General features: G+C 37.3%; 1 protein-coding gene across 1 annotated transcript in view; it reads left to right on the forward strand.

Annotated features, from left to right (window-relative positions):
* The window catches only part of NECTIN3 (nectin cell adhesion molecule 3), a 30,012-nt gene extending 10,021 nt beyond the window's left edge, over window positions 1-19,991 (forward strand). The window contains exons 2-5 of the mRNA XM_033146702.1: window positions 7,245-7,541; window positions 8,617-8,734; window positions 12,454-12,605; window positions 18,746-19,991. Coding sequence (XP_033002593.1) covers window positions 7,379-7,541; window positions 8,617-8,734; window positions 12,454-12,605; window positions 18,746-19,338 — 1,026 coding nt within the window. The 5' untranslated portion in view covers window positions 7,245-7,378 and the 3' untranslated portion in view covers window positions 19,339-19,991. The remainder of the gene's footprint in view (window positions 1-7,244; window positions 7,542-8,616; window positions 8,735-12,453; window positions 12,606-18,745) is intronic.
* Window positions 19,992-24,441: the final 4,450 nt, after the last annotated feature.

Here is a 24,441-nt window from a genome sequence, read left to right on the forward strand (position 1 = left end):
ATTTTACTGTATTATAGTTTAGCTCATTGACTTGGAATATCTCAGGATGAAAGGCTGTTTATATATTTTTAAAATATATAAATACTTCTAGCCCCTTGGTAACAAATTGTTTACTGAGCTGATGTTTTGCCATTACTTGGTGATATTTTCACACATGCTCACTAGGGGCTTCTTCAATGAATGGAGAAAATATGTTTTATTCTGTGAAGTATTTGTGTAGAATAATTTTAGTTAGCTAGGTATTTCCTTGAATTAGTTTTGAATGCTATTGTCTGGAAATGGAATGTTCAGTTGGATTGTATTACAAAATTATTGGAGTGTGCGAAGTCACAACAATTAGTATTGTAGCTTAGGAACATACTGTAAGAAGCTGCTTTATACCATGTCAAACTATTCTTCTGTTTAGCTTAGTATTGTCTTCACTGACTGGTAGCAGCTCCTCAAGGTTTCAAGCAGGAGCCTTTCCTAGCTCTACCTGGAGATGCTGGGGATTGAATCTGGGATCTTCTGCATGCAAGGCAGATTCCCCACCCTGATCTTCCTTTAAAAAAAACCCTTCCTTTTTAAAGAGTTAATTGGTGAAAATCTTATCCTATATTCAGTGATAGAACAGCTTCAGGAAAATTATTTGATTTTCTCCTTTAGAAGGCAGTCTAATTAGGTACATTAATGTATATTATACCTGTGTTCCTATTACCCTATTTACCTTGAGAATAGCTCCAGTGCTACCGTAGAAACCTGGCATAAAGCATATTCCTCAATTTCTGTTTTATTTTGACTAACCCATTAAAACTTTCCATCCTGTACCTGTGCTGTGTGATAACTAACTTTAGCCCCTGAAATCTCTCTACATGCCCTCTCTTAAAATAACTTGGACAATTTCCTTGTACTGTCCTTCCCATATTTATTAGTTGCTGCTTGTAGTCTTTTATATACAAAGATTCCAGCTTTTCCGAAGTTGGAATTCAAGGTGACTTACAACATTTTAAAAGACAATAAACAAAAAAATATAAAATAACTAAAACAAACTAGTTAAAAACAAATAATTAAGATACATCAGAACACATTTAAACCAGGAATTAAAATTCATTTTGTCCTGACAGTAGACTATTGATCAGCATCATCTATGCCTTGTTTTCAAAGGCCTGTCTTGGTAGGAAAGACTTATCCTATCCTGCTGATGAAGGATAACAAAGATGGAGCAGCCACAGAAAAGGCTGTCTCATGTCCCACCAGCACCAATGCTTCTAATGTTGATGGAACTCAGAGGAAGTTATCACCTGAGGATTTTAGTACATAGGCAGTTTTATATAAGGAGGTTTTCAGATAGCCTGGGCCCAAGCTGTATACGCTCTTGACTAGGTTGCTGGTGGCTAAGTTAGAAGTGTGTCCTCGTTTTTTTAAGTCCTTAGCAAGTTTTTTTTTCTTTGTTCACAGAATGTTATAAAATATAAGGAATTGGTTCTAGCAGTCCTTGTAATTTGTTCTAGTAAAATATGCTTCTTGAGAAGGCGCTTGATCTTAATCAAAACGAAGCATCCTCATCCCATGCTTCCTTTTTTACCTTTGTGCACTGCAACAAAATGTTTTCTTCTCTTTTAGAAAGCTTAATTCTTAGCAATAAATGTAGCCTTCACAAAATAGCTACAGCATTCTACATAATGCTGTACACCCTCTTAGCATTTTTGTGGTAACATTTGTGATGCCTGGTTTGCTGTTTGATGCCTGCCTCCACCAGTAGATTTTTGTATTGATCAGAGGACAACACATTTCTGAAATTACCCAGAACGTAGAATATGTTCCTATTGAATGCACTGCTGTTGCCACAGGAACTTTCCCTGGTGACTACGGCATCAACAGTTGTTGGTGTGTTTGGAAAACATTAAGAATTGCTCTGCAGTGTGAATAGGCAGAACCTGCATGGTTTCTATCAATATTATTTTAAATGTTAACTTTAGTATTTTCCAAATATGGGGAGATTGTTTATTTGTGTTTAACCCCTTTGTTTGCAAATGTTGACATTTAAATCATTTCTGGTAAGCTAAAGCAAGCTGGATGAAGCTGTGATATAGGATATTCTTTGTTATAAGATTAGAATTTAGAAGGCAACTTCCAAAATAGGGGTGAAATGAAGTAACTACAGACAGCTTAGATAAAACAGTGATCTTCTAGGAGGAGTCCGCAACAAGTGTTAACAAGGTTCACATTATATTCAGCTTCAGATATATAGTAAGTTGGATCTTGGTTTCTGCATTTTACAGGTTTTTCCTTTAGATTGTAATAAAATGCCCTGCCTTTAATTCTGATCCTATTAATGAAGGTATTTTCATAGAAGAAAAATATTGGTCAGTACAATTTAAATACAGTGTACTGGAAATTCTCGATCCTGTTCCTTTCACTGGTCCTATTCCCAAGTGCTAATTTCCACACCCACCATCTTTGTGGGATAAGGAAGGCACAGGCTTTTTAAAGTTTATACCTCCTTGATGTGGTATGTTTCTGTAATAATGCATCACACCCAAGGGAGTTTCTTACAAGTATTAGATTAGACAATGATGATTATTATTTCATATAACTTGGCTGCAACCCTTTACAAGCTGATTGACTTAAGAGTTAGGTCTCACCCTACCTGCCTGGATTTATCTGTAAAATATTTGCCTCTAAACCCCTTTTATCAGTGTAGATCTACATGAGACCGTCTCCAAGTTAAGACTTAGCAGGGCAGACAGTAGTCCTAGTTGCATGTAAATCTATTTAAGGGTAATTGTCTAGTCATCCCAAGGTACATTACAAATAAGTACTTCATTTAGACATTCTTACTTTGCTCAAGGAAGAAACAATATCAGGATGAGGTTGTGAATTTTAATAGTGGTTTCCAAAGAAAATAGCTGCTGTGGACAAGTCTTCAGACCATTTCCTGCCTATTCTTGGTTGATATGACCTCTTGGAACATTGCAAAGAAGTGCTGCAGTCCCCTACATGAAGCAGAGTCTATCAGTCTATGATCTACTCTGTCATTTTTCCAGTCGCTGAAAATAAGTAAAACATGGCCCATCTCTTCTTAAACCCTTTACTTACCCCATCATTCATTTTGCAAAGACATTGACTAAATACATTTTCACTTAGTTTCCATTACTAAGTTGACCAAACTTATTTCAGAGTTTTCAAATCTTCTCCCCCAGTAATCCTTCAGGTTTAGTCAGTTGATTTATTAATATTGAAAATAGATTATTTACTTTGATCTTTGTTTGTCTTTCTCAAAATCCAACTTCATGTGCTTCTTTATTCAGTATGCAACTTAAAGTACTTTGTCTTAATCCTGTATCAGTTCTGAATCTAATGTTCCTAATTTTATCTTTCCTGGTTTCTCTTATCACACAGAATTTATCAACAACTCTTAATCTATGAACCATAATGTTCAGATTAACTTATTTAGAACAAATGATTATTTTTCCATAGAGCATAATATATAAGGCATTCCACACAAGCGCTCATAAAACATGTATTGGACAAAATTTATTGTGATTGAAACAAACCTAGGCAAGTTGTGGTTTTCACTCTCCGCAGTCTTCTCATGTGCAGCTGCAAAGAGTTAAGCTTCATTTTCTGTTCTTGATTAACCCCAATTTACGTTGTACACATCTGACAAATTGAGGTTCATCTTAAATCATGGGTTATGAAGCTGCTTACCTACAGTGTGGACATAGCTCTATACTGTGGTTAATCCAAAATTCAAAACCAAAGCAGAAAAGCTCTGACAGAAAAGAAGAGGGAAGGATGGGAGTGGACAAGGTTCATCTATGGCAAGTTGAGAAATGGTGTGATGAGTCAAGTACTCTTTCTCTGAAACACTTGTAGCTTTTTTTTTGTCCTTAAAATGCAAATGAGTTAAAATGGAAGAATGGCTGTAAGTTTCCTCTGTTGGAACTGTTGTGTAGATGATTCTAAGATGAAAACTTGCCCTTTGTGCTTTATCTCCTATGGGGTGATGGGGCGGTGTGGCAGGAAGAGGCTGGGGAAGAGGAGAGGGAAGCAGGGATGTTAGCCAACTGTATAACTAGCACTAGGAAAGATCAATAAGTGGTCCACTGAAATGTCCAGCAATTTTCAGGTGAAAATTGTTTGGAAACCCCTGCTGTTTAGGATTGAGCAGCATGCGACAAGCACTGTCATCAGACTGGGACCATCATTTTGTTTTCAGATATCTAGTAGTGTGAAGAAAGACTTGTGGTTTAACTAGCATGACTGAGAAATTAAAACAGCAGTTATTCAGTGCCCAGAGTGTAAAGGACAATATTTTCTTGCTGAAGTAGTTTACTGTAAGCTAAGAATTTCTGCTACTTCATGAGAACTTATCTTTCAGTCTTTCTCTGCAACAATAAATGTTAGAAACCATATTTAATCTTTGCAGTAGTAATTCACAGGAAACCAAATATTAACATGCAGGGGGTGGGTTAACATATGCGTTAAACTGTTCCACCCCTACTGACATTGACAGTAGCAGAAAGAAAAACTTCAGGGAACACAGTGTTGGGGAGGGTGCACTGCTCTGATGGTGATGTAAATCATTCCCTCCCTGGTTGTTGGGTTGATCATTAGAATGGGGTGTGTCTGTTTCTGTGCCTGTGTGACTAGCCTGTTTGTGAGCTGTAGGCATGGTGGAGAGGGGTGTGTGTACCCACAATCACTGCTTTGTAGTAGATTTCTATACAGTAGATTTATGAAACACAGACTGTCTATGAACATCCTGAGTATTGTATCATGATTTTAACTATTGATGTAGATAGCAAAACAAATTTAAATGGCACCATACTTCATGGTCTAAGCAAAAAAGTAGTACTATCTAACTTTGTTTCAGAATTAGCATTTGCAAATTGCCTCTTCCAAATTTCTTACAATTACCCCTTCATTGCAGCCCCCTGAACAACGCCACTGCATTCTGGGGGCAAAGTGTTTAAGGGGGGCAGTGGGGATGGGGGTGGAAGGAAGGCTTACTGACTATGTAAACTTTCCTCTCTGGTTCAAGTCTCTACTGTATTTTTAAATGGGTTTATTTAGGAAATGTATACCCCATTCTTCCAGTGGAAGCTCGGGAGGGCTTGCTACAAAGGAAAATAACCATTTAAAAATGGGTGTTTGGTTGAACTTCCTAAAATGAGGTCCACTGCTTAAAAAATAAAGTGCTTGGTAAAACTGAAAAGGTCTAACCTTCTGGCAGAAAGCACAAAGGGAGGGGGGCGGAGGGTAGCAAACAAATATCACCGGGTAAGTTATTCCACAGTCTGATGGCTATGGAAAATGATATCTCTCACCTCAGTCATGCTAGGAGAAAGGCCTGTTCACAAAAAATTTAGGAACAGTAGGCTGGTACAGAAGGTATCTTGGACCCATACAGTTTAGGAATAAAGGTAAGCACCAAGACTTTGAATGCTACCTGGAAACAAAATAACAACTAGTACAGCTGTTGGGTGAACACTCAAAAAGTTTCTTAAGATTCTTTCAGGTAGCCTTGTGTAAAAGTACATCTGTTCAGGAATGGACACATCACTATTTGCATTCAGATGCAAAGCTGGAAACAGGAGTACCCCCATATTGCAACACTGATTTTCGGTGGCAGGAGTTACTTTCCAATCCAGAATAGACTGTATCCCTAGGGGTGTGTGGTCTAACTAGGAGCATTGTTGTCTTAGTTCTGGGCATCAACAATTTTTCTAATGTCTGATGAAAATAAGAATACATGTACCCTTAAACTGCACACTGTTGACAAAATGTTCTAAATCCCTAAGTCCAGACGCTCCATGTAGATATTGAAATAGCATGGAGGACCAGACTAAACCCTTAGATACACTATTTGCCAATATCCAAGGCATTGTATAAGAGTCCCCTAGTTTTATTTGAATGAACTGTGGAACTTGCTATGAATAAACTATGGAACTGTAACAGAACTCTGCACGTCTTGACTCTGGCAATAGGTTTAATTGCTTAAGTGGGCAGTAACAGTTTGTCTCTATTAATGTTAATATTTATCTTCAGATATTCCCATTGGAATGTACTATATCCTCATATTTCTTATAAATGTGACGTTTATTCAATTCAAGGTGGCTGTACTGATCTGATTAGGAACTGAGCTATTATGGTACTGTGTCTAATTACCTGACAAAAGAAAGCCCTATTGAACTGTACAGAATAGTTTTGCACTGCTCACCTACTTGTTGTTTACTAGCTGACTAATTATTCAGGTAGGCAGTGATGGACTACGTGGTGTCCTGCTCTATTCAATTTGTACATCTAAGAAGAATTATCACAATAAGTCAACTTTACTAGAGCACTTTTCTTTTGAAATAAAATTGCAGATAACATCGAATAAATGTCATACTAGTTACCATAACAATGTATAGAAAAAAGAAGCTATGTGAAAGGCATTCACTATCAGGCTGGAAGCCCTTCCAGAAACTATTTAGGAAGATTGTTGATATAGTAATTGGCAGTATTTATATATGTCTGTGTTGAATATCTGGAGGTGGTTGGAGGATGGATGGCGGTTAATGGATTGAGGTTGAATCCCAACAAGACAGAAGTACTGTTTCTGGGGGGCTGAGAGTGGGCAGGTGTGGAGAATTCCCTGGTCCTGAATGAGGTAACTGTGCCTCTGAAGGACCAGGTGTGCAGCCTTGCGGTCATTTTGGACTCACAGCTGTCTGTGGAACCACAGGTCATTTCTGTGTCCAGGACGACTGTTCACCAGTTCCAACTGGTGTGCCGCCTGAGACCCCACCTGCCTGCCCAGTGCTTCACCATAGTGGTAGATATCCTGTTTATCTCCTGCTTGGACTACTGCAATGTGCTCTGTGTGGGCCTACCTTTGAAGGTGACTTCAGAAACTACAATTAATCCAGAATGTGGCTGCAGGAGTCTCTACCCTCATTGTTCAGCCCAGACACTGAGATCCAACTCTGAGGGGCTTCTGGCGGTTCCCTCGCTGTGAGAAGTGAAGTTACAGGGAATAAGGTCGAGGGCGTTCTCGGTAGTCATACCTGACCTGTGGAACACCCTCCCATCAGATGTCAAAAGGATAAATAATTATACAACCTTCTGTAGACATCTGAAGCCAGCCCTATATCAGGATGCTTCTAATGTGTGGTGCTCTCTTGCGGGGGGGGGGGGGTGTTTCTGTTGATTATGTTGGAAGCTGTCCAGAGTGGCTGGGGCACAAAAATAAATTATTCTTATATATTTTTCTGTAGTTGAACCAGTCGTGAGCCTAAAAAAGGGACCAAATGCTTTAATTGATGGTGCCAATCAGACACTTGCCGCAATTTGCACAGCAGCCACTGGAAAACCAGCTGCAGAGGTTCTCTGGGAAGGTAGTCTTGGTGAAATGGAATCCACTTCAACTTCATATCCCAATGAAACTGTGACAGTGGAGAGTAAATACAAACTGGTCCCCACAAGATTTGCTAGAGGAAGGCATATAACATGTGTTGTGAAACATCCAGCCTTGGAAAAGGAGATTAGAATGGTGTATGTGCTTGACATTCAATGTAAGTAAGTTGCAATATGTTCTCTGTCCTCATCACTTTGTCCTCTAAAAACATTTCATATTGCAAGTGGTAGGATATCTTGTTGGTATCAAATATTTCCAGCCTTTTAATACCTTTAAAGGGTTCTAAATAGCCTTTGACTTAGACCTTACCCTTTAAAAATAAAAGCCCTGGGTTGGGAACAAGGAGGAACGTTGACAATATGTTTCCTTTCTCAAGTCATCCTACCTTGAGAAGTTGCTAGTAGCTAGCAATTGCTCTTTTTCATATTCTGATTTGGGTCCCATCCCAAGGTAACTTATTTATTGTTCTGCTATATTTATAATGTTGCTTCTCCCAAAAATACCTTGATCAGATTGCTTAAATGGTCAGGACCACTGCACAGCACATTTGAATTATTCCATATTAACATCTTAATCTGGTCGTTATTGACTATATAGTCAAGTAGGAAATAATTATGTTAAACTCTTAAGTCTATATGTAACTTGAAGTTTTGATACTTCAAAGACCCAAAATAAGAGTGTGAAATACATTATGTGTTAACTTCAAGCTACAGGGTGCCCTAGAATAACAGCAGTTATCTGGGATGGGGGATCAATTCAGGGGGTTCATGGCAACCATATTCTAATTTAATTCCAGGTTAACTGAAATTCATAACCTGTAGGATAGTTTCCACTACTTAATGCTTATTTATTAGAATATGTTCCTGACAAATACATTTTGAAGTTGTATATATGATCTGTGCAGATAAAGTGCAATAAATAGTATCTAATTTAGATAATGTTAAACGTTTTGAGAATTTCAAGATGGTTTCTTAACAGCCCTATTATTGACAATTTCACTTAAGAATGTGTTCCTTAACGGAATCAAATGTATTATGTCCAGATTCTATTGACAGTGCAGGTTGGCAAAGATGGCAAGCAGGCAGAAGGTGAAATCTGAGTAGGTTAGGTATTCAGTAGAAGCTAAGAAAATAATTTAGATGGGGACTGTTTAAAGTTGCTAGATTCCACAAAGTCTTACTTGTGGTTGCAGATTGTTCTCCATAGTAGCTTACGTTTATGTATGCTTGTAGATTCTCCCGAGGTTACAGTGACTGGGTATGATGGAAACTGGTATATTGGAAGAGAGAATGTTTTACTCAGGTGTAATGCTGATGCAAATCCACTGCCAATGGAGTTTACATGGAGCCGGTAAGTTCTTGTTTAATTCTGGCATTCATAAAAATGTAAAATATTTTTCAATTCTGAATCTTAATTTCTTAAATATGTATCAGTCTGTGAACACAATGTTGCAAATAGTTAATTTAAATTGCAAAGTTATAGAATTAATTACCATCAGATGTGGTAGTAGCACTTAGCATACATGACTTCTTTAAAGGATAAGGCCAATCCAAGGAAAATAGGTTATTCAATGGCTATTAACCATAACAGTCAAAATGTTCATCTTGAGTGGCAATATACCTCTAATTTACCAAATGCTTGGAGCAAACAGAGCATGGCTGTTTGAATCTTCCAGAAGTACAGTGGTACCTCCGGTTGCGGACAGGATCTGTTCCAGAGCTCTGGTCGGATCCTGAGGTTTCCCCAACCAGAGGGACCACTTCTGCACATGCACGCGCTGCGGTAGAGCGCTTCTGTGCATGCACACACAGCGAAACCCAGAAAAATACTTCCAGGTTTGCCACGTTCGCATCCTGAAGGATACGCAACCGGAGGTGTGCGTATCCAGAGGTACCACTATATCTGACTGGTCACTTGGGGGGGGGGTCAGAATTGTAGATTAGATGGCTCCTTGGTCTGTTCTAGCAAGAGAAATATTTTAAGCAGCATACAGTGGTACCTTGGGTTAAGAACTTAATTTGTTCCAGAGGTCCGTTCTTAACCTGAAACTGTTCTTAACCTGAGGTACCACTTTAGCTAATGGGGCCTTCTGCTGCCACCGCACGATTTCTGTTCTCATCCTGAAGCAAAGTTCTTAACCCAAGGTACTATTTCAGGGTTAGCGGAGTCTGTAACCTGAAGCATCTGTAACCCGAGATACCACTGTATTTGTCACAACTCAAAGCTTTCAAGGAGAATGCAACACTGGTTTTCACAGAAGAAAACCATCTCCTGCATATGCTAACAGTGTAAGAGAAAGACACAATTTGAATTATTTATGAATAAAATAGTATGCTTTATTGTTAATTAGTAATACATTACCACATTGAATTTATCAACAAACATAACAGGCTCCAGTATAAACTGTAGAATAGTCCCCCCCCCCCCCGAATGATCTATTGATTTTATGTATAGCAGTTTTGGAGAGTAGATGGCTTTTTGAATTTCTGCAAAGCTGCTAGTATTTTGTTGGGGGATTGCGAGTCATGATTAATGTTAAACACAAATGCTGCAATGGATTAACTTTGGGCGACAATTATACTTGATTCAGAAGTAATCTATGATCTATTATTTCATGGTATAAATATACAACAGAGTAAAATGTTGAATAAAATTTTAAAAAGTTGCATCCTGTCCATAACTAGTTAATAGCTGCCTTGCATCATTTTAAAGTTAATTTTATTTTAATGTCATTTTATGTATAATCAATTTAAATGTAGTTTTCATCTTAATTTGCTGGCTCTGCAAATTATTTGAAGTTAAAATGCTGACTGAAAGTACAGTCAATATATTTGTAGTAATGAAATCACCACTACAAATGCAGTTCCAGATATAGCACAATGGAAGATTTATTTCTTCTTTTTTTAAAGGTCTAAACGTGTCCTATTTGAGGAACTGAGTTTGGATGTTAGTAGTAGCGACCTATACATTTTCAATTCTTCTGCCCCTGATTTTGAAGCCATCCAAACCATTCTTTTGAAACTTGAAGCACCTTGTATTTTCATTGTCGCTTTGGAGGATAACTGGCTTAAAAGCTCCCCTTTTATGCTGATTGGGCAGCTCTAGGGACCCCGTCGCAGAAAAATAACAGTTATTTGACCACCCCCCTGCAACTTTGGATCACAACAACACCGATCTAATGTTGAGAAACACCGTCCATAACTTAAGACAGAAGATGAAGTGATATAAGTCTTTAAAGTCACTAATCAGGAGCATATACCGTAACTATATCAGTAGGCTCTGCCCTCCTCCAGGCAGGCCTACATGTTATTCTTTCCTTGTGGCCCGGCATTTGCCCTTTTCCTTTATGTTAGGCTGAGGCTGTGTACACACCATAGATTTAAAGCACATGGCTTTCCCCATAGTTTCCCCTCACAGGGCTACAGTTCCTGGCCACCTGAACAAACTCCACTTCCTAGGATTATTTGGGGGAAGTAATGCACTTTAAATACGTGGTGTGTACACAGGCTCACATTAATGGAGACCAGGTCTAGTTTAGTAGGTGAATTAAATGATGACATGCCACCTTTGTGTAGCGCTTGCATGCAGCAAGAAGAAAATATAATTAAATGCTCTTGAGAAGCCTTAATTTCTTCCTCGGTTGCATTGTGGGCAAGGTACTTTATTACTGAAGATGATATAGCTTCACATCCTGTAATCTTGCTGCAGTTGATCTTATTACATATCCGTTAAACATTGTTAACGAGACATTTAACATTTTTACTGTTGTAGTAGTTTGGTTTGAATTAAAGTGTTGGTAACCAAGAATGAGATTTTGAACCTGCTTCTGCTCTGTAGCAAAATTCTGCTTATGTTCGGTTTATGTTCATGGTGTTTACGTTAATATATACAAATGTGAACAGGTAACTTAAATGGGGGTGGGAGTGGGCGGTCCTTGGGTGCAACTAGTTAAGAGATTTAGAATGCTCTGTTCTCTTCTCTACCTCAGTTTTGTCAGTGTGCCATGTACCTCAATGTATGAAGCAAATAAAAGATTTACACTGCTATGCTGAACTTGCCAGAGATATGCATGTATACTTATAGAATAGTTAATGGACTGATTGAGTTGTTATGCTACATTGGAGGTATTGTGAGAAATTTAAAAGGCATCCCACATCCACTCACCATGCCATCTGATAAGCTGCTGGCTTGCTGGTGTAGGAGAAGGGCTCACCAAATGGCACTTTGCTGAAGGCTCTCCTAATTCTGGAGCCAACCCTAAATGAAAGAAAAGCAGCTTTGTAGCTAATATAACTGGCATGTAGGTACTGAGTAACATTGATGAGTTTTTGCAGAGGTTCAAATGAGGAGCTACGAGCATGTATTCTGTACGGCATAAAAAGTAAATTATTTCGTAGTCATTTAGATGATGCTTTATGTAATATTATATGATTGAACTTTATTAATATTATATGACTTAATTGTGTGATGTGAGATGATTGACTAGAATTTAATATACATTATTTAAAATGGGCATAAGGCTAAACTGGTGCTCAGCTCAGCACCCTGACGAGAGAATTGTTTTAATACCAAATCTGACATTGTACACATCTCACCAATATTTTAAAGCAAATGACTAGCTATTATGTGTATGACAAAGTCTCAATGTTTGTGGCAATGTCTGCTGGGATCTTAGAAGTCAGTACAGTAGTTGAGCAGAATTTCAGGATGTCAAAACATGACGGTTGAAATCCTTGTATATTTCTTTGTATGTCTTCATGATTCTCACAGTTGCCTATCATGGAACTCTGTTTTGGAAACTGAGGGAAGAGAGTGTTACAGAAACCTAAGACTGTTCAGTGGTTCTATGTTAGTTTTAGAATACATGAACAAAATTACCGCTGAACTCCTTCAGTTCTCATATTAAATATAATTGTGAAATTCAGTTTTTTATTCCTCTTACTTTGAGATACTCTGCACATGAACTTATTTGCTTCTGGAGAAGGAGAACCTCTTAGCTATTTAAAATTATCTGATTTGAATAAAATTATTAGATTTGGAACACTCAAAAATGCCTCTTTGTGATTTAGGTTGGATCGACATTGGCCTGAAGGTTTACAGCCTTTAAACAATACTCTGCATTTCAACAGTCCATTGACATATAATTATACTGGAACTTATGTTTGTACAGTGGCTAATTCACTTGGCCAAAAAAGTGATCAAAAGACTATCTACATACTAGGTAAGTCACTGGGTGTTTTTTTTTTCTTCAGTATTTGAACAAACCTCTTAATGATAGGTCAGCAATATAATGGTCATAGTGTGTTATTTAATGTTTCATTTTAACTATTAGCTTGAGAGAACATCATCCAGTTTACTTAAAGTTCCTTGTAAGAACATTTCTATTGCATGGGATATACATTATATACTGGTAAGCAAAAATATAGGGATGTATCTGCACACAATGCTGACAGAAATAATGGTTGGCTTTATAGTAGCTGGAGCGAAAGGACTTTGGATTAGCCTTAAGAACACAAGTGGGCTGTAAGTGGGCAAATCTTTGCCCTCTTGTAAAGGTGATTGACATGACATAATCTAGTATGATCTCTGAAAGCAAACCAGTACACTTTTCTTCACTGTTAACACAGCTGTGGTTGAAATCAGAAGTTGGGAAAATGATGTTTTAAGTAGGAGTTTTAAATGTACTTAACAATAATTTAAGGTAGTGTTTCTTGTACTGTGGGCTGGGGATTACCAGTGGGCGTAGCCTTGGCATAACAGCCCATCTAGTGCCTCCTTACTTTTCTGCCCCCTGGTCTTTCTGTAACTGAGACCAGCAGTTCACTGCATGCACATGTTAATACATAAATGACAGTTAGAGAATGAAGCTGTGGCACACACAAAAAGGGAAGAAGGATGGGTGGGCTGAGAGGCTGGCTGTATGTGAGAAGGAAGAGAGAGAACAGGAAGAAGGGAGGCAAAAGGAATGGACAGATTGAGAGAGAAGCCTTCTGGAAACTTCATTTCAGCAGTGCTTGCATCTCATTCCTCTTACTCCCCACATAGTCTCCTACCGAGTGACGATTACCTCCTGCCTAATTCGTGGCAGTAGAAGAGCAACCTCTCTCTAGACATATAATGAGAACCGGAGAGCCACAGGAGGGTGGGAGAGCAGGTGGGCCTTAGAGACCAGGGAACTGAAGAGTTTTTTGGAAGCGGAAGGGATGTAAGAAGTAGAGTCCTTCAAAAATCAGTTTTGCTATATGTGCTTTTAAATTTGTTCACAACTGACCTGGAATTAGGTTAGGGTAAGCAGTGAGGTAACCAGATTTACTGATGATACCAAAGGGTTCAAGGAAGTTAAGAGAAAAAGAAATTGTGAGAAGCCACAAAAAAGAATGAATTCTTACTGTGTGAACATGATTTATGAAAAGATCTATACTTCGAAGTGCAGAAAAATAGATGGCAGATCTGCAACAGTTGCATTGTTCATTCTTTTAAAAGCAAACTTGATATGCACATTCAATTACAGTAGAAAAAAATGAAAACTGTTAAAGTTTAGGGTTAAATCCTTTATATAAGGATTTCCTGCAGTCTGGCTTTTACTCTTGATCTTCTCAAGAAGTAGATATATGTTCTTATGTTTTATGTACAAGACAATATTTAAGTCCATAATGGGATGTTATTTGTATGTTTGGATATTTATTTATTTATTTATTTATTGCTCGAGGTAGCATGCATAATTCTTCCCATTTTATCCTCATAATACCCCTGTGAGGTAAGTTAAGCTGTAAGTTAGTGAGTGACTAGCCCAAGGACCTCCAGTGATCTTATTGGCTGACTGAGAATTTAAACCCTGGTCTCCGCAGGCCCTAGTTTGCAAACAAACCACTACACCACACTGGCTATCCTGTTCTAAATGTTACAGTCAACATCCTATACAACATATAACAGCATCTATTGCATTTAACTGAAAATCTTCACTTTTAGTTGTTTAACAGATAAACGTAGTTACTTTGCCCTGAAAACATCACCATCATCATCACTTTTAATTTGTATACCACCTTTCTATCTTACAATACTCAAGGCAGTTTACAAGCTGAAGAAACAAAAAATGTACTGTATATCTTATAACAATCTAATGCAATACAAAAACGTGATAATAAAACATAGCTTTAAAATAAGCCATCAAATAAAGTAACGTTCAACAATCATTAGAATAGTAAAAGGTAAAGGGACCCCTGACCATTAGGTCCAGTCGCAGACGACTCTGGGGTTGTGGCGCTCATCTTGCTTTACTGGCCGAGGGAGCTGGCATACAGCTTCCGGGTCATGTGGCCAGCATGACTAAGACACTTCTGGCGAACCAGAGCAGCGCACGGAAACGCCGTTTACCTTCTCGCCGGAGTGGTACCTATTTATCTACTTGCACTTTGACATGCTTTTGAACTGCTAGGTGGGCAGGAGTTTAGAATAGTATAGAATAATAATAGCAGCATATAAAAAATAACAGAAACCCACTCTTAACAATTACAATAAATAATTTTGAAACTACAATCAACAAAACAACGGCAAGCCACAGTGCATAAAATAATACAATACAAATTGAAAAACAGAGACTGGAGGGTGGGGCAAGGCAGTTGGAAGAAGCCCTTGCCTGATGGAGTCTCTCCCCTCACAGTTCTTCCTCCAGGACCAGCCTCTTTATCTTACATGTTCAAATTCACGTTAGTCATTAATATTCCAACTCTTCATAATCTATATGTTCACTATTTTCAGAGCTTAATGCCTGGCATTTGGATTTTGAACTCCAGTGCATGCAAACCTCTTTTTTTCAAGCAGTTATATTTTGGCAGGTCACACTTTTTGCACAGTCACAGGTTGCTGGATCAAGCATGGTCTCAGCTACTGTTAGACCACGCAGTGTTTTGTGCAAGACTTGGGCTAACTCAAGCTATTTTGGAGGTTATTGGCCTGAGCTGAAGCATTTGACAGTGTCTTATCCCTAAACAAAGTATTAAACGTACAGACACAAATATATGCCATCTCATAGATGTCACTCTTCTAGGTATGTGGGTTTATGATTTGTAGCAAGTCAAAGCTGCTTGTGGGAGTGCGCACCCACTATTGTTTATTGATTTCTACAGTGGCATGGTGGTGCCATGCTTGGAAGCGGTTTGCACCCAAATGAAGTGTTGAATCATGCATGTTATATCTATATGTAAATTCCTGTTGAATATTCACATACGTTTTTTCCTGTTGATAAATTGTTCCTATAAGTATTTGGTCTTTTTGCTACTTATTTAATTTAGGCAACAGTTAAGCTATAAGCATTTGTATTTGAACAGAAGTCATGTGTAATAATGCATGGGTTCTCATTATATGAAGTTTTGGATTTGGAGTATGTTAAAGTTAAGTGGGTTGGGACCATGAAAGGTCCTGTATCAGTAGGGATTGAAGGAGAAGACTGAAGGAATGGAGTTGCTTGTAAGGAAAAGAAAGGAGAAGAGTCTCTGAAGGAAGTTTATAGGGAACCGGCTGTTGAAAGCAAATTCCAGACGGGTAACAGTCTGCTACAACAAAACCAGTCTTGTACACATTTAGAGATGAACAGATTTATTTTGGCATAGGTTTCATGAAATAAAACTCATCAGATGCATCAGGTGTCATCCTTGGTTGGCAGATATACCTGTCAGCTTGTAATGGGTAGAAAGAAAAATAATAATCAACAGTGGGGTCAAAAAGCCGTGAAGGAAGGTTGAGGGAGGGGTGCTGGACATAGACTTACTTTCCTCTATTCTTCCCACTCCTCAATTTATCTGCTGTCTTACTGGGACAGTCCAGAGCAGCCCACAAGCTTCAGGTCCCATCATTCCTCTGCCCTCTAGCATCTAATTCTGATGTGACCTTGAAAGGAAAGATGGAGGGACTAAAGGAAGAAGAGGAAGCCACCAAGCACCTGCCATTGTCACAGCTTTGGCCTGTTTTGCATGCCTTGGCCTGGGATCATGGAAAGACTCAACAGCCACTCCCTCAACAATGCTCCCTGTCTCTCAAGTAGTGTGGGCAGAAGGTCTTCTGATTGCCTACTGAGGCCCATGGTGTGCTGCAAATAAATTCTGTTGACTGGCTTGGTATACTGTAGAACAGGTGTGGGGTGGAAGAGGAGGAGGAGGAAAAAGCTCCCTGACATCACCCTGATCAAAAGGCAACCTGATTTTCAAGACCGCAATTTCAGCATGTTTCCAGATTTCCCCCTTTTCTTTTTTCTTTTTAGCCTGGTGATACTTCTGTTTCGGAAAATGATAGAAACTAATTAAATCTTTTTCACCTACTTGATGCAGTATCAGAGAACTTTATTCACCCCTTTTTAAACTAAACATCATTACTCTAGATCAGGGGTTCCCAAACTGTGGTCCTTATAAGAAAAAGAAGCAATTAAAATATGATTAAAATTATACAGCATTTAGCACAGTGCATTACAGTTGCTACTACAAGCAGAGGGGAAAAATCATGAAGTAGTCTACCAAGACACTCAGCAATTTTCAAGTGGTCTGTTGGAAGAAAAGTTTGGGAACCACTGTTCAAGATCCCTATGTTCATCTATGTAGTATGCCCATTTTTACAAATTCCTCTGCTTTCTCTTTTGTTCATTTAATGTACTTAATACATAAAGAATTAAACAACTCACTGATGAAAGTGAGTGAATTATGTTACTTAATGACAAGTGGCATAATAATAGTAGCATAGACCTAATATCAGTAGAATCTTTTGAGAAAATTGGTTTGTGATTTAAGCATGTCAAAAAACGCTATAAAGATTATATTATGAAAGTTACTGTTCATGGTATTTTGGGATTTAATTGAATTATACTGTGTATAGCCAGCTAAAATATAATCATAATAATTATTAAAATTACTTAGATTGTATTTCAGTCTTCTAGATTTCATCTACTTAATTAGCCTACACAGCTAATTATTTATTTGAAGAAGTAGTCTAAACATTAACAATTAACATTTCATGAATAGCCGCCTCCAGTGGGCTATTAGTTTTTTAAATAGTTTTTTAAAATAATTAAATACTCTAAACTGTCTCCTCCCTTTTTTATATCATCTGGAATCCACTTGATAAATGTAAAGTATATTAATACTATTATATTCAGGATCCAAAGAACACTACTTTATGTATGTCCTAGGGTTTGGGCATGATCAGTAGAATTTTTTTGTTTCCTCTGACATATCCATGGGCCATATCACAAGCAGCTTTTGCAACTCAACACAGTTTCAAGATCATTGCCATGTGAGACTGAAAAGGGACCCACTGTTTGTTATACACAGCTCCAAACTCTCTTGGGTGCATAGAACAACTTGTGTTTCTTTAATCTAAGCAATTTCCCTACCATCCACATACAACAGTTTCCAATACCCAAATGTAGTCTTAAACACATCTTGCATAGTCAACCCTTAACAAACCTGAGCAATACTGATGCCAAGTAAATATTGTGTGTGTTATTTGAGCTTTTAAGTACCCATACCACAACAGAATAAACCTGCAACTTTAGGTGTCAAATATTAGAAGGTTCATTAGGTGCTTTTCATAGAAATTGAATTGAATCATAGAATTGTAGAGTTGGAAAGGGACCCCGAGGGTCAATTTTGAAATAAGAAATAAATTTCTTATGCTTTGATTTGTTCCACAAGTTCTTTTTTAAAAAGAAAGTTCCTATTTTGATTAAAATGTTTCTTTAGTACTAGTGAGAATTTAGTACTAGTGAGCATTGAAGTGCACAACAAACTTTTTAATGCTGCTATCTTTTAAAATCTTGTAACTTTCAAATTGAATCCTACCACTACATACACATAGCTGTCAACTTTCCCCTTTTTTAAAGGGAAATTCCCTTATTCCGAATAGGATTCCTCGCAAGAAAAGGGAAAAGTTGACAGCTATGTACATACATGGTCAGGGGAAATGAAAATAATGAAGAGCTAACTTCAGCATGCAGCTTATAGTTTTTCATTCTCTAACAAAACTATATATAATACATCATTTATTTCATTCATTCTTAACTCTGCCTTTGAATATAAGAAAAGGTTGACTTTTCAGCTGATGGCATTAATCCATGTTTGCTCTAAAACAGCATGGAAAAAATTGTTGATGATATTGTTAGAGTAAACTATTTTTTCATACTTCAGTAAGCTGGTCCAGAATTTAAGTTTGCTCCCTCTACCCAAAGTAATGGAATTAAATGAAGAATGAAAAACTATGTTGAAGTACACTTACTTACTCATCAACTGTGCTTTCTTATCAGCTCTTAACTTAATTTAGTTTGCATTGACATTCTCTGCCTTTTCTGTGTCTTGTGTATCTCTGCTCTTTCATTAGATCCTCCTACTACTACCACTTCACCACCCACGATTCCATGGCTTCCTTCAACTGATGGCATCACAGGTTTAGCAACTCAGCCAAAACTAAAGCTTTTTCCAACATCACCATGGCCAGCAATGCAGGAAGACAATTGGGGCACTATCATCGGTAGTGCAGTGGGCGGGGCTCTTTTCCTGATATTTGTATGTGTCTTGGCTGGAGTTATCTTGTATAGGAGGAGGAGGACGTTCCGTGGTGACTACTTCGCTAAGAACTACATTCCACCATCAGATATGCAAAAGGAGTCCCAAATAGATACCCTCCAGGTAGAGGATGTCGATTCTTACCCTGACAGTGTGAAAAAGGAAATAAAACATCCTGTGAACAGTCACATAACTAAAGACTACTTGGGAGAATCTGAAAAAACAGACTGGAACAAAGTAGACACTATTAACAGGTACCAGGACAGGTATGAAAGACCAATGGATTACTATGAAGGTGGAACACTGGGAATGAAATACTTAGGTGAAGAATGTTATGAAGAAAATGAAGATGACTTAGTTTCACATGTAGATGGCTCTGTAATATCTCGAAAGGAGTGGTATGTCTAAAGACCACCTTCAAGTCTTGACTATACATAAAGCTCCTTCATTAGCTGATCACTTTCAGATTGTTTATACTTTTTCTTGAGGAATAGGTTTTTGAAGTTGATTTTCAAGCTTTTTATATTCTAACTTGACAATTGAAATGTAAAAACCTCATTTAAATGTATTGAAGCTGCTTTATTATTTTTTCAATGCTGTACTACTGTCTTTCACAAGATATGAATTTTAATATACAGGTAGTGCTTTATTTGGCCTATAGCACAAGATAACCAAGTGCTAAGTGGAAAAAGAAATTGTTATAAAAAATTTGAAATGAAGCAACTGTCTTTGCTTGTGACTACAAATTTATGATCAAGACTTACCTTGATAGTACTTTTTGATCCATAATTCTAGTAAACGATAACATGAAACTGATTCAAGTACAGAGCTGATCTAAGGTACACTTTGTTTACAAAAAAATTTATGACATGAAATATTCTGATGGCACAGTTTTTTCAAAGCTTTATTTTTAGGTTTTCTGCACAGAATTTAATACCTCTACATTTTTGAGCCTTGCCATTTAGATACTGTAGTAGGTGGTACCTTTTACAGATGACTTGTTGCACTGAACCTGCTGCAATAGACTTTTCAATGAATAAAGTCTTGCAGCATAACAGGAACTCTATATTTTTACACTGCATTTTATTTCCAAGCACTGGGATGTAAGATTCCAATGACTTCAGTTTCGTTTCCAGACTCATCCTTTCCAGAAGAGTTATTAAACATTATTTCAATACGATACAGTTTACCCTACCTAAAAGGAAAAAAGTAATGTTCAGGAAATATTAGGTTTCCATAAGCAGTCCACAGAACATTAATTAAGCACAGAGCTACAAATGCATTCAGTTGAAACCCAGATGCAACTTCTGTATTTGAATGAAGATGCATTTTAAGAAATAAACTTTTGGCTTTTCACAGAATTTGATGGTACAAGAAGTTTTTGGACTGTCTAAAGAAATGTTGGCTAAAAAGCAGGGAAGCATTAAATGCAGGAGCAAATTTAGACTTTGTAAGCATTTGTCACTATGAAAAGCATGGCATATTTTGAAAGAGAAGGATGAAACACTTTGGCTTAAACAGAAAATATACTAGCATGGTATATTTCATATGAGGCATTTTGAGAAATTTATGCTGCTTGAAAAGAATTGGAGTAGTGCAGTAAAATTACTATTAAAGTAAATTATTACTTAATAGATGGGAGAAACAAATATATGTAAGGAGGGATTTTCTCTGAAGGACTTAGGAATTAGAGGCAACTGTGTTGTTTAAAAATGCATCTCACATATAGGCTTTAGAAAACCTATTTGGTTGTGTAGAGAATATAGCACAACCAATAGGAGTCCATCATACTTGCTTAGAAGCAAATCCCATTGAAAATCTTCTGTTCAAACATGCTCAAAACAGAAAAGGTAGATGAGTGTTTGCTTCAATAGAAACTTTTTAAAAAACATTTGCATATGAAGAATTAGATGAATTTGGTAGCATGTGTACAGACAAGATTAATGCTTTTTAGCTTCCCAGTAAAAACCTTGGATGTAATATGAGCACATTACATAATGACTTGCAGTATTTTAGAGCTTTTCAGTCAGTACAGTATCTGTATTAAGGTGCAGTTTTGACAGCACACTGTGACGGTTGCTATGTCTTCAGAAATGTGACTGCAGTTGAGTATAAATACATGAAACAGGTTTTCTACGCATCTCTATCACATTGATAATTTAAGTGGTAACACTATTTTACTTCACCAAAGTATGTCTTCAGTACATTTGGAAGTAAAATTATTAAACCATGCTTGCCTGTAAACTCAAGTGAGTTTCGATAATTGCTTCATGGATCTGATCCATCAATGGCTGAAGTGCTTACTTCAGTTAGCTTTTGATCAGGCCACAAGGTAGCCGGTCCTAATTTGTGCGTGTGTGTTTTGTTTTTTTTAAGATAGCTCATGGTCTTTGGAACATCTCCATTGTAATGCCATCCTTTTCTGTAAGCCCTCTAGAAAGCTTTCTTGTAACACTCAAATTTAGAAGCAAGTACCTAATATTCTGTGTTCTTCAATATAAATTTGTTAAAGTTTGATCAAGAGCTTTACAGTTTAAAATGAAGAGGTTCATAATAGGTTTAAGATGTTCAGTGTTGCAGTGTTTTTACCTAATGTATGTTTGGTGTAAATACAGAATTGATTGTAAGTATGAATAGTTGTGTGAAATAAATCTTTTGTTAAATTAATTTCTTGAATGCAGGTCATATGCACAAATGATGGAAAGGCATATAAAATGTAATAGAGGTTAGATTTGTGGTGAGGAAACAGGTAGACTAGAAAATGAGCTGAATACAGAAAAAAAACCTTTTGAAGTAGTACTTCTATACAGCATCTGAAATACTTAACTATATTGGTAAAAGTGTTCATAGATTACTTACTAGTCAACATAGCTGTCCTTGATGACAGATTGTATATTTTGTACTCCATAGTCTAGGTAATTTGCAGAAAAAGCTGTAAGGTTACACTTAATTTTTAGCTGCGGAAAGTTTGGCCTGCTGTTTTGCTTGAAGTTGCCAAATTCTTTACTCTGTCAACTATGGAGAAAAGTTGATAATGATAAACACAACTATAAACACAAGACTTGAATTGGTCTTGCCTTCAGATGACTCTACACATATAAGAATACCCAAACAAATAGAATCCATACACAGGACAAATATGGATTGTGCCCAGTGTATTTTGTCCAGAAAATGTTTGCTGCTGTAGCCAGCAATATGCCTTTAGTGTTTATATACAAAGTAGGTATCATTGAGATGATCCTTGTTTAAAATCACATGAGCCAGCACAAGTTGATTTCCAGAATGAATGAAACACAATTACAGCATAGCATAAGCACCAGTTTGAATTTTGTGAGTTGTATCAGCTGGGAGACAGCTTAATACATAGTTATATACTGAAGATTGTATGCTTATGTGATGAAAGCATATGTGCCTATTTTGTCAATGCTGCTAAATATATGTATACTTTGGTGTAATCATGTTCGTTGGATTAATACCTTGGGAGTCATTATGCAGTAGCAAACTTCCAGACACTCATTCTTTGCCAGTTGGTTGTTGTGCATTCCATTCTTCCTGAAAAGAGCTGATTTTGCAGCTTGCTAATGATTCCCAGGCAGTCTCCCATTCACACAGTTTTCAGAGTCAGTTCTATGTAGCATCAGTAGAATTGCATTGTGTGCCTTTGGACCATTCTTTGGTCAAAGAGCTCAGTTCATAGTATTCTGCAGTTTGCAAATTACGTTCGGTGTGTAATAAATCACAAGTCCTCATGAATATCAATGTTGGGTGTGAGAAGTACTGATTGTTCAGTTGGGAAATAGATTAGAAAGGGAATGTGTGCACCAGATAAGGGCAGATCATACTTAATATTCATATTTGCCATGAATGGACGGGCTTTCTTGGGTAGGGGAAATGCAGTAGTGTGGCCCAAGTGAGCTTAAGTTAGTTCCCCTGAAAGCAGTGGCCTTTTTCTTACTTAGTTTTTGCTTTGGTTAGCCTTGGTTTCAATAAAACATGGTCTTAAATAGCTTGTCCCTGTATACATTTGTTGATGCAGGTGTGGATCTTTCCTCCAAGATGAAAGAAAAGCAGTTTGGGGTGATAGTGTGAAAACTCTTGTATGGGAATGGATTAAGAAGTACTCCACCTGTACCTTCTGCTTTGGATTTCAGCCCCCACAGCCACATTTTGCAAAAGGAAAAACATAGGGACAAACTACACACCGTGTGTAGTTGAGACATATATAAGTAATATTTTAGGTGGATTTTGGCCATTGGTATATAGATCTCCAAAGTCTAGACCTTTCCCCCTTGGAAAAGATGTCAGAATTCAAAGTGGGCTGTTATATGAACTCTCTCTCTCTCTCTCTCTCCCCACCCCCTTGCAGCTGTCTAATGCTTTTCATGGCAGTGTTGCCTGTTGGTGAAGCAAAAAGCAGTGCATGCATTCATATATTCTGAGATATGGTGGAGATAAAAATAATGCTAGAGGCATTTTAAAATACTTCTGAAATACTTAAGCAATGATTTGCACATACAGTACAAATAACACATTTCATGTAACAGAGTAACTGGGCAACTAATTAACTTGCCAACAAATGGTAACACTCTTATTGACCTGCCACTGTGGTCCACTTCTGCTATGATGAGTCACTGAAAATTGTGAACATTTCTAATGTACCTGGTACAGTTCCTGATTTTCAACGTGTCATTGAAAAAAGTTACAGGCCTTCAGATTTTTACAGAGATTTTGTTTGTGTTTTAAGTAAAATAAAACAATGTCTACTGATTTCTACAGAAAAAAGATACAACTAGCATATTTGATAGTAAAATTAGATAACTTCAGATATCATTGTTTTGTCCTATCTCAGGGATATAGAATAAGCAAAGTTGCTTTGGTAAGTATAACTTCAATAGCTTACACTTTTGCATTCTTAAAGTATTAGATAACTATTTCTAAACCAGACAGAACTTTGCCATTTATTTTTGTATGTTGTTCCTATGCACAATCTAAAAACAAATGGTTCTATTTGTAGATTGAAATACAAAAGTTTGCTATGCTAAAAATTACTTTCCCAGACATTGTTAAGGCATCTGTCTCAAATGCTTAACGCCTTGTGAGTTAAGAATTGAAAATCATTTTCATGTCAACATATTTTGATTCCTCTTTTTTCATCTTTAAAAGTTTAAGACTGTATGTTCAAATTCTGCCTTCAGCAATCATTTTTTAATATTGCATAGCTGTTTATGACCCGCATGCAGTGGAAATGATAAATTGTAGATTCCACAACATGTTTAACTCAAAGGCAGCTGACTGTATTTCTTTTTCCTGAATTTGAGGAGTTTTGATAACATGACTCATTGCTTGAAAATCATAATGCATGCTGAATTACATTTCAGATGTTCCATTTAAGCAGTCGTCATCAGTAGCTGTAGCTGGGGCTGTAATAGGAGCAGTACTTGCTCTCTTTATCATTACCATCTTTGTGACAGTACTACTGACTCCCAGAAAGAAAAGGCCCTCTTACATGGA

The sequence above is a fragment of the Lacerta agilis genome, chromosome 4, assembly GCF_009819535.1.
Source record: "Lacerta agilis isolate rLacAgi1 chromosome 4, rLacAgi1.pri, whole genome shotgun sequence".
NCBI lineage: Eukaryota > Metazoa > Chordata > Lepidosauria > Squamata > Lacertidae > Lacerta > Lacerta agilis.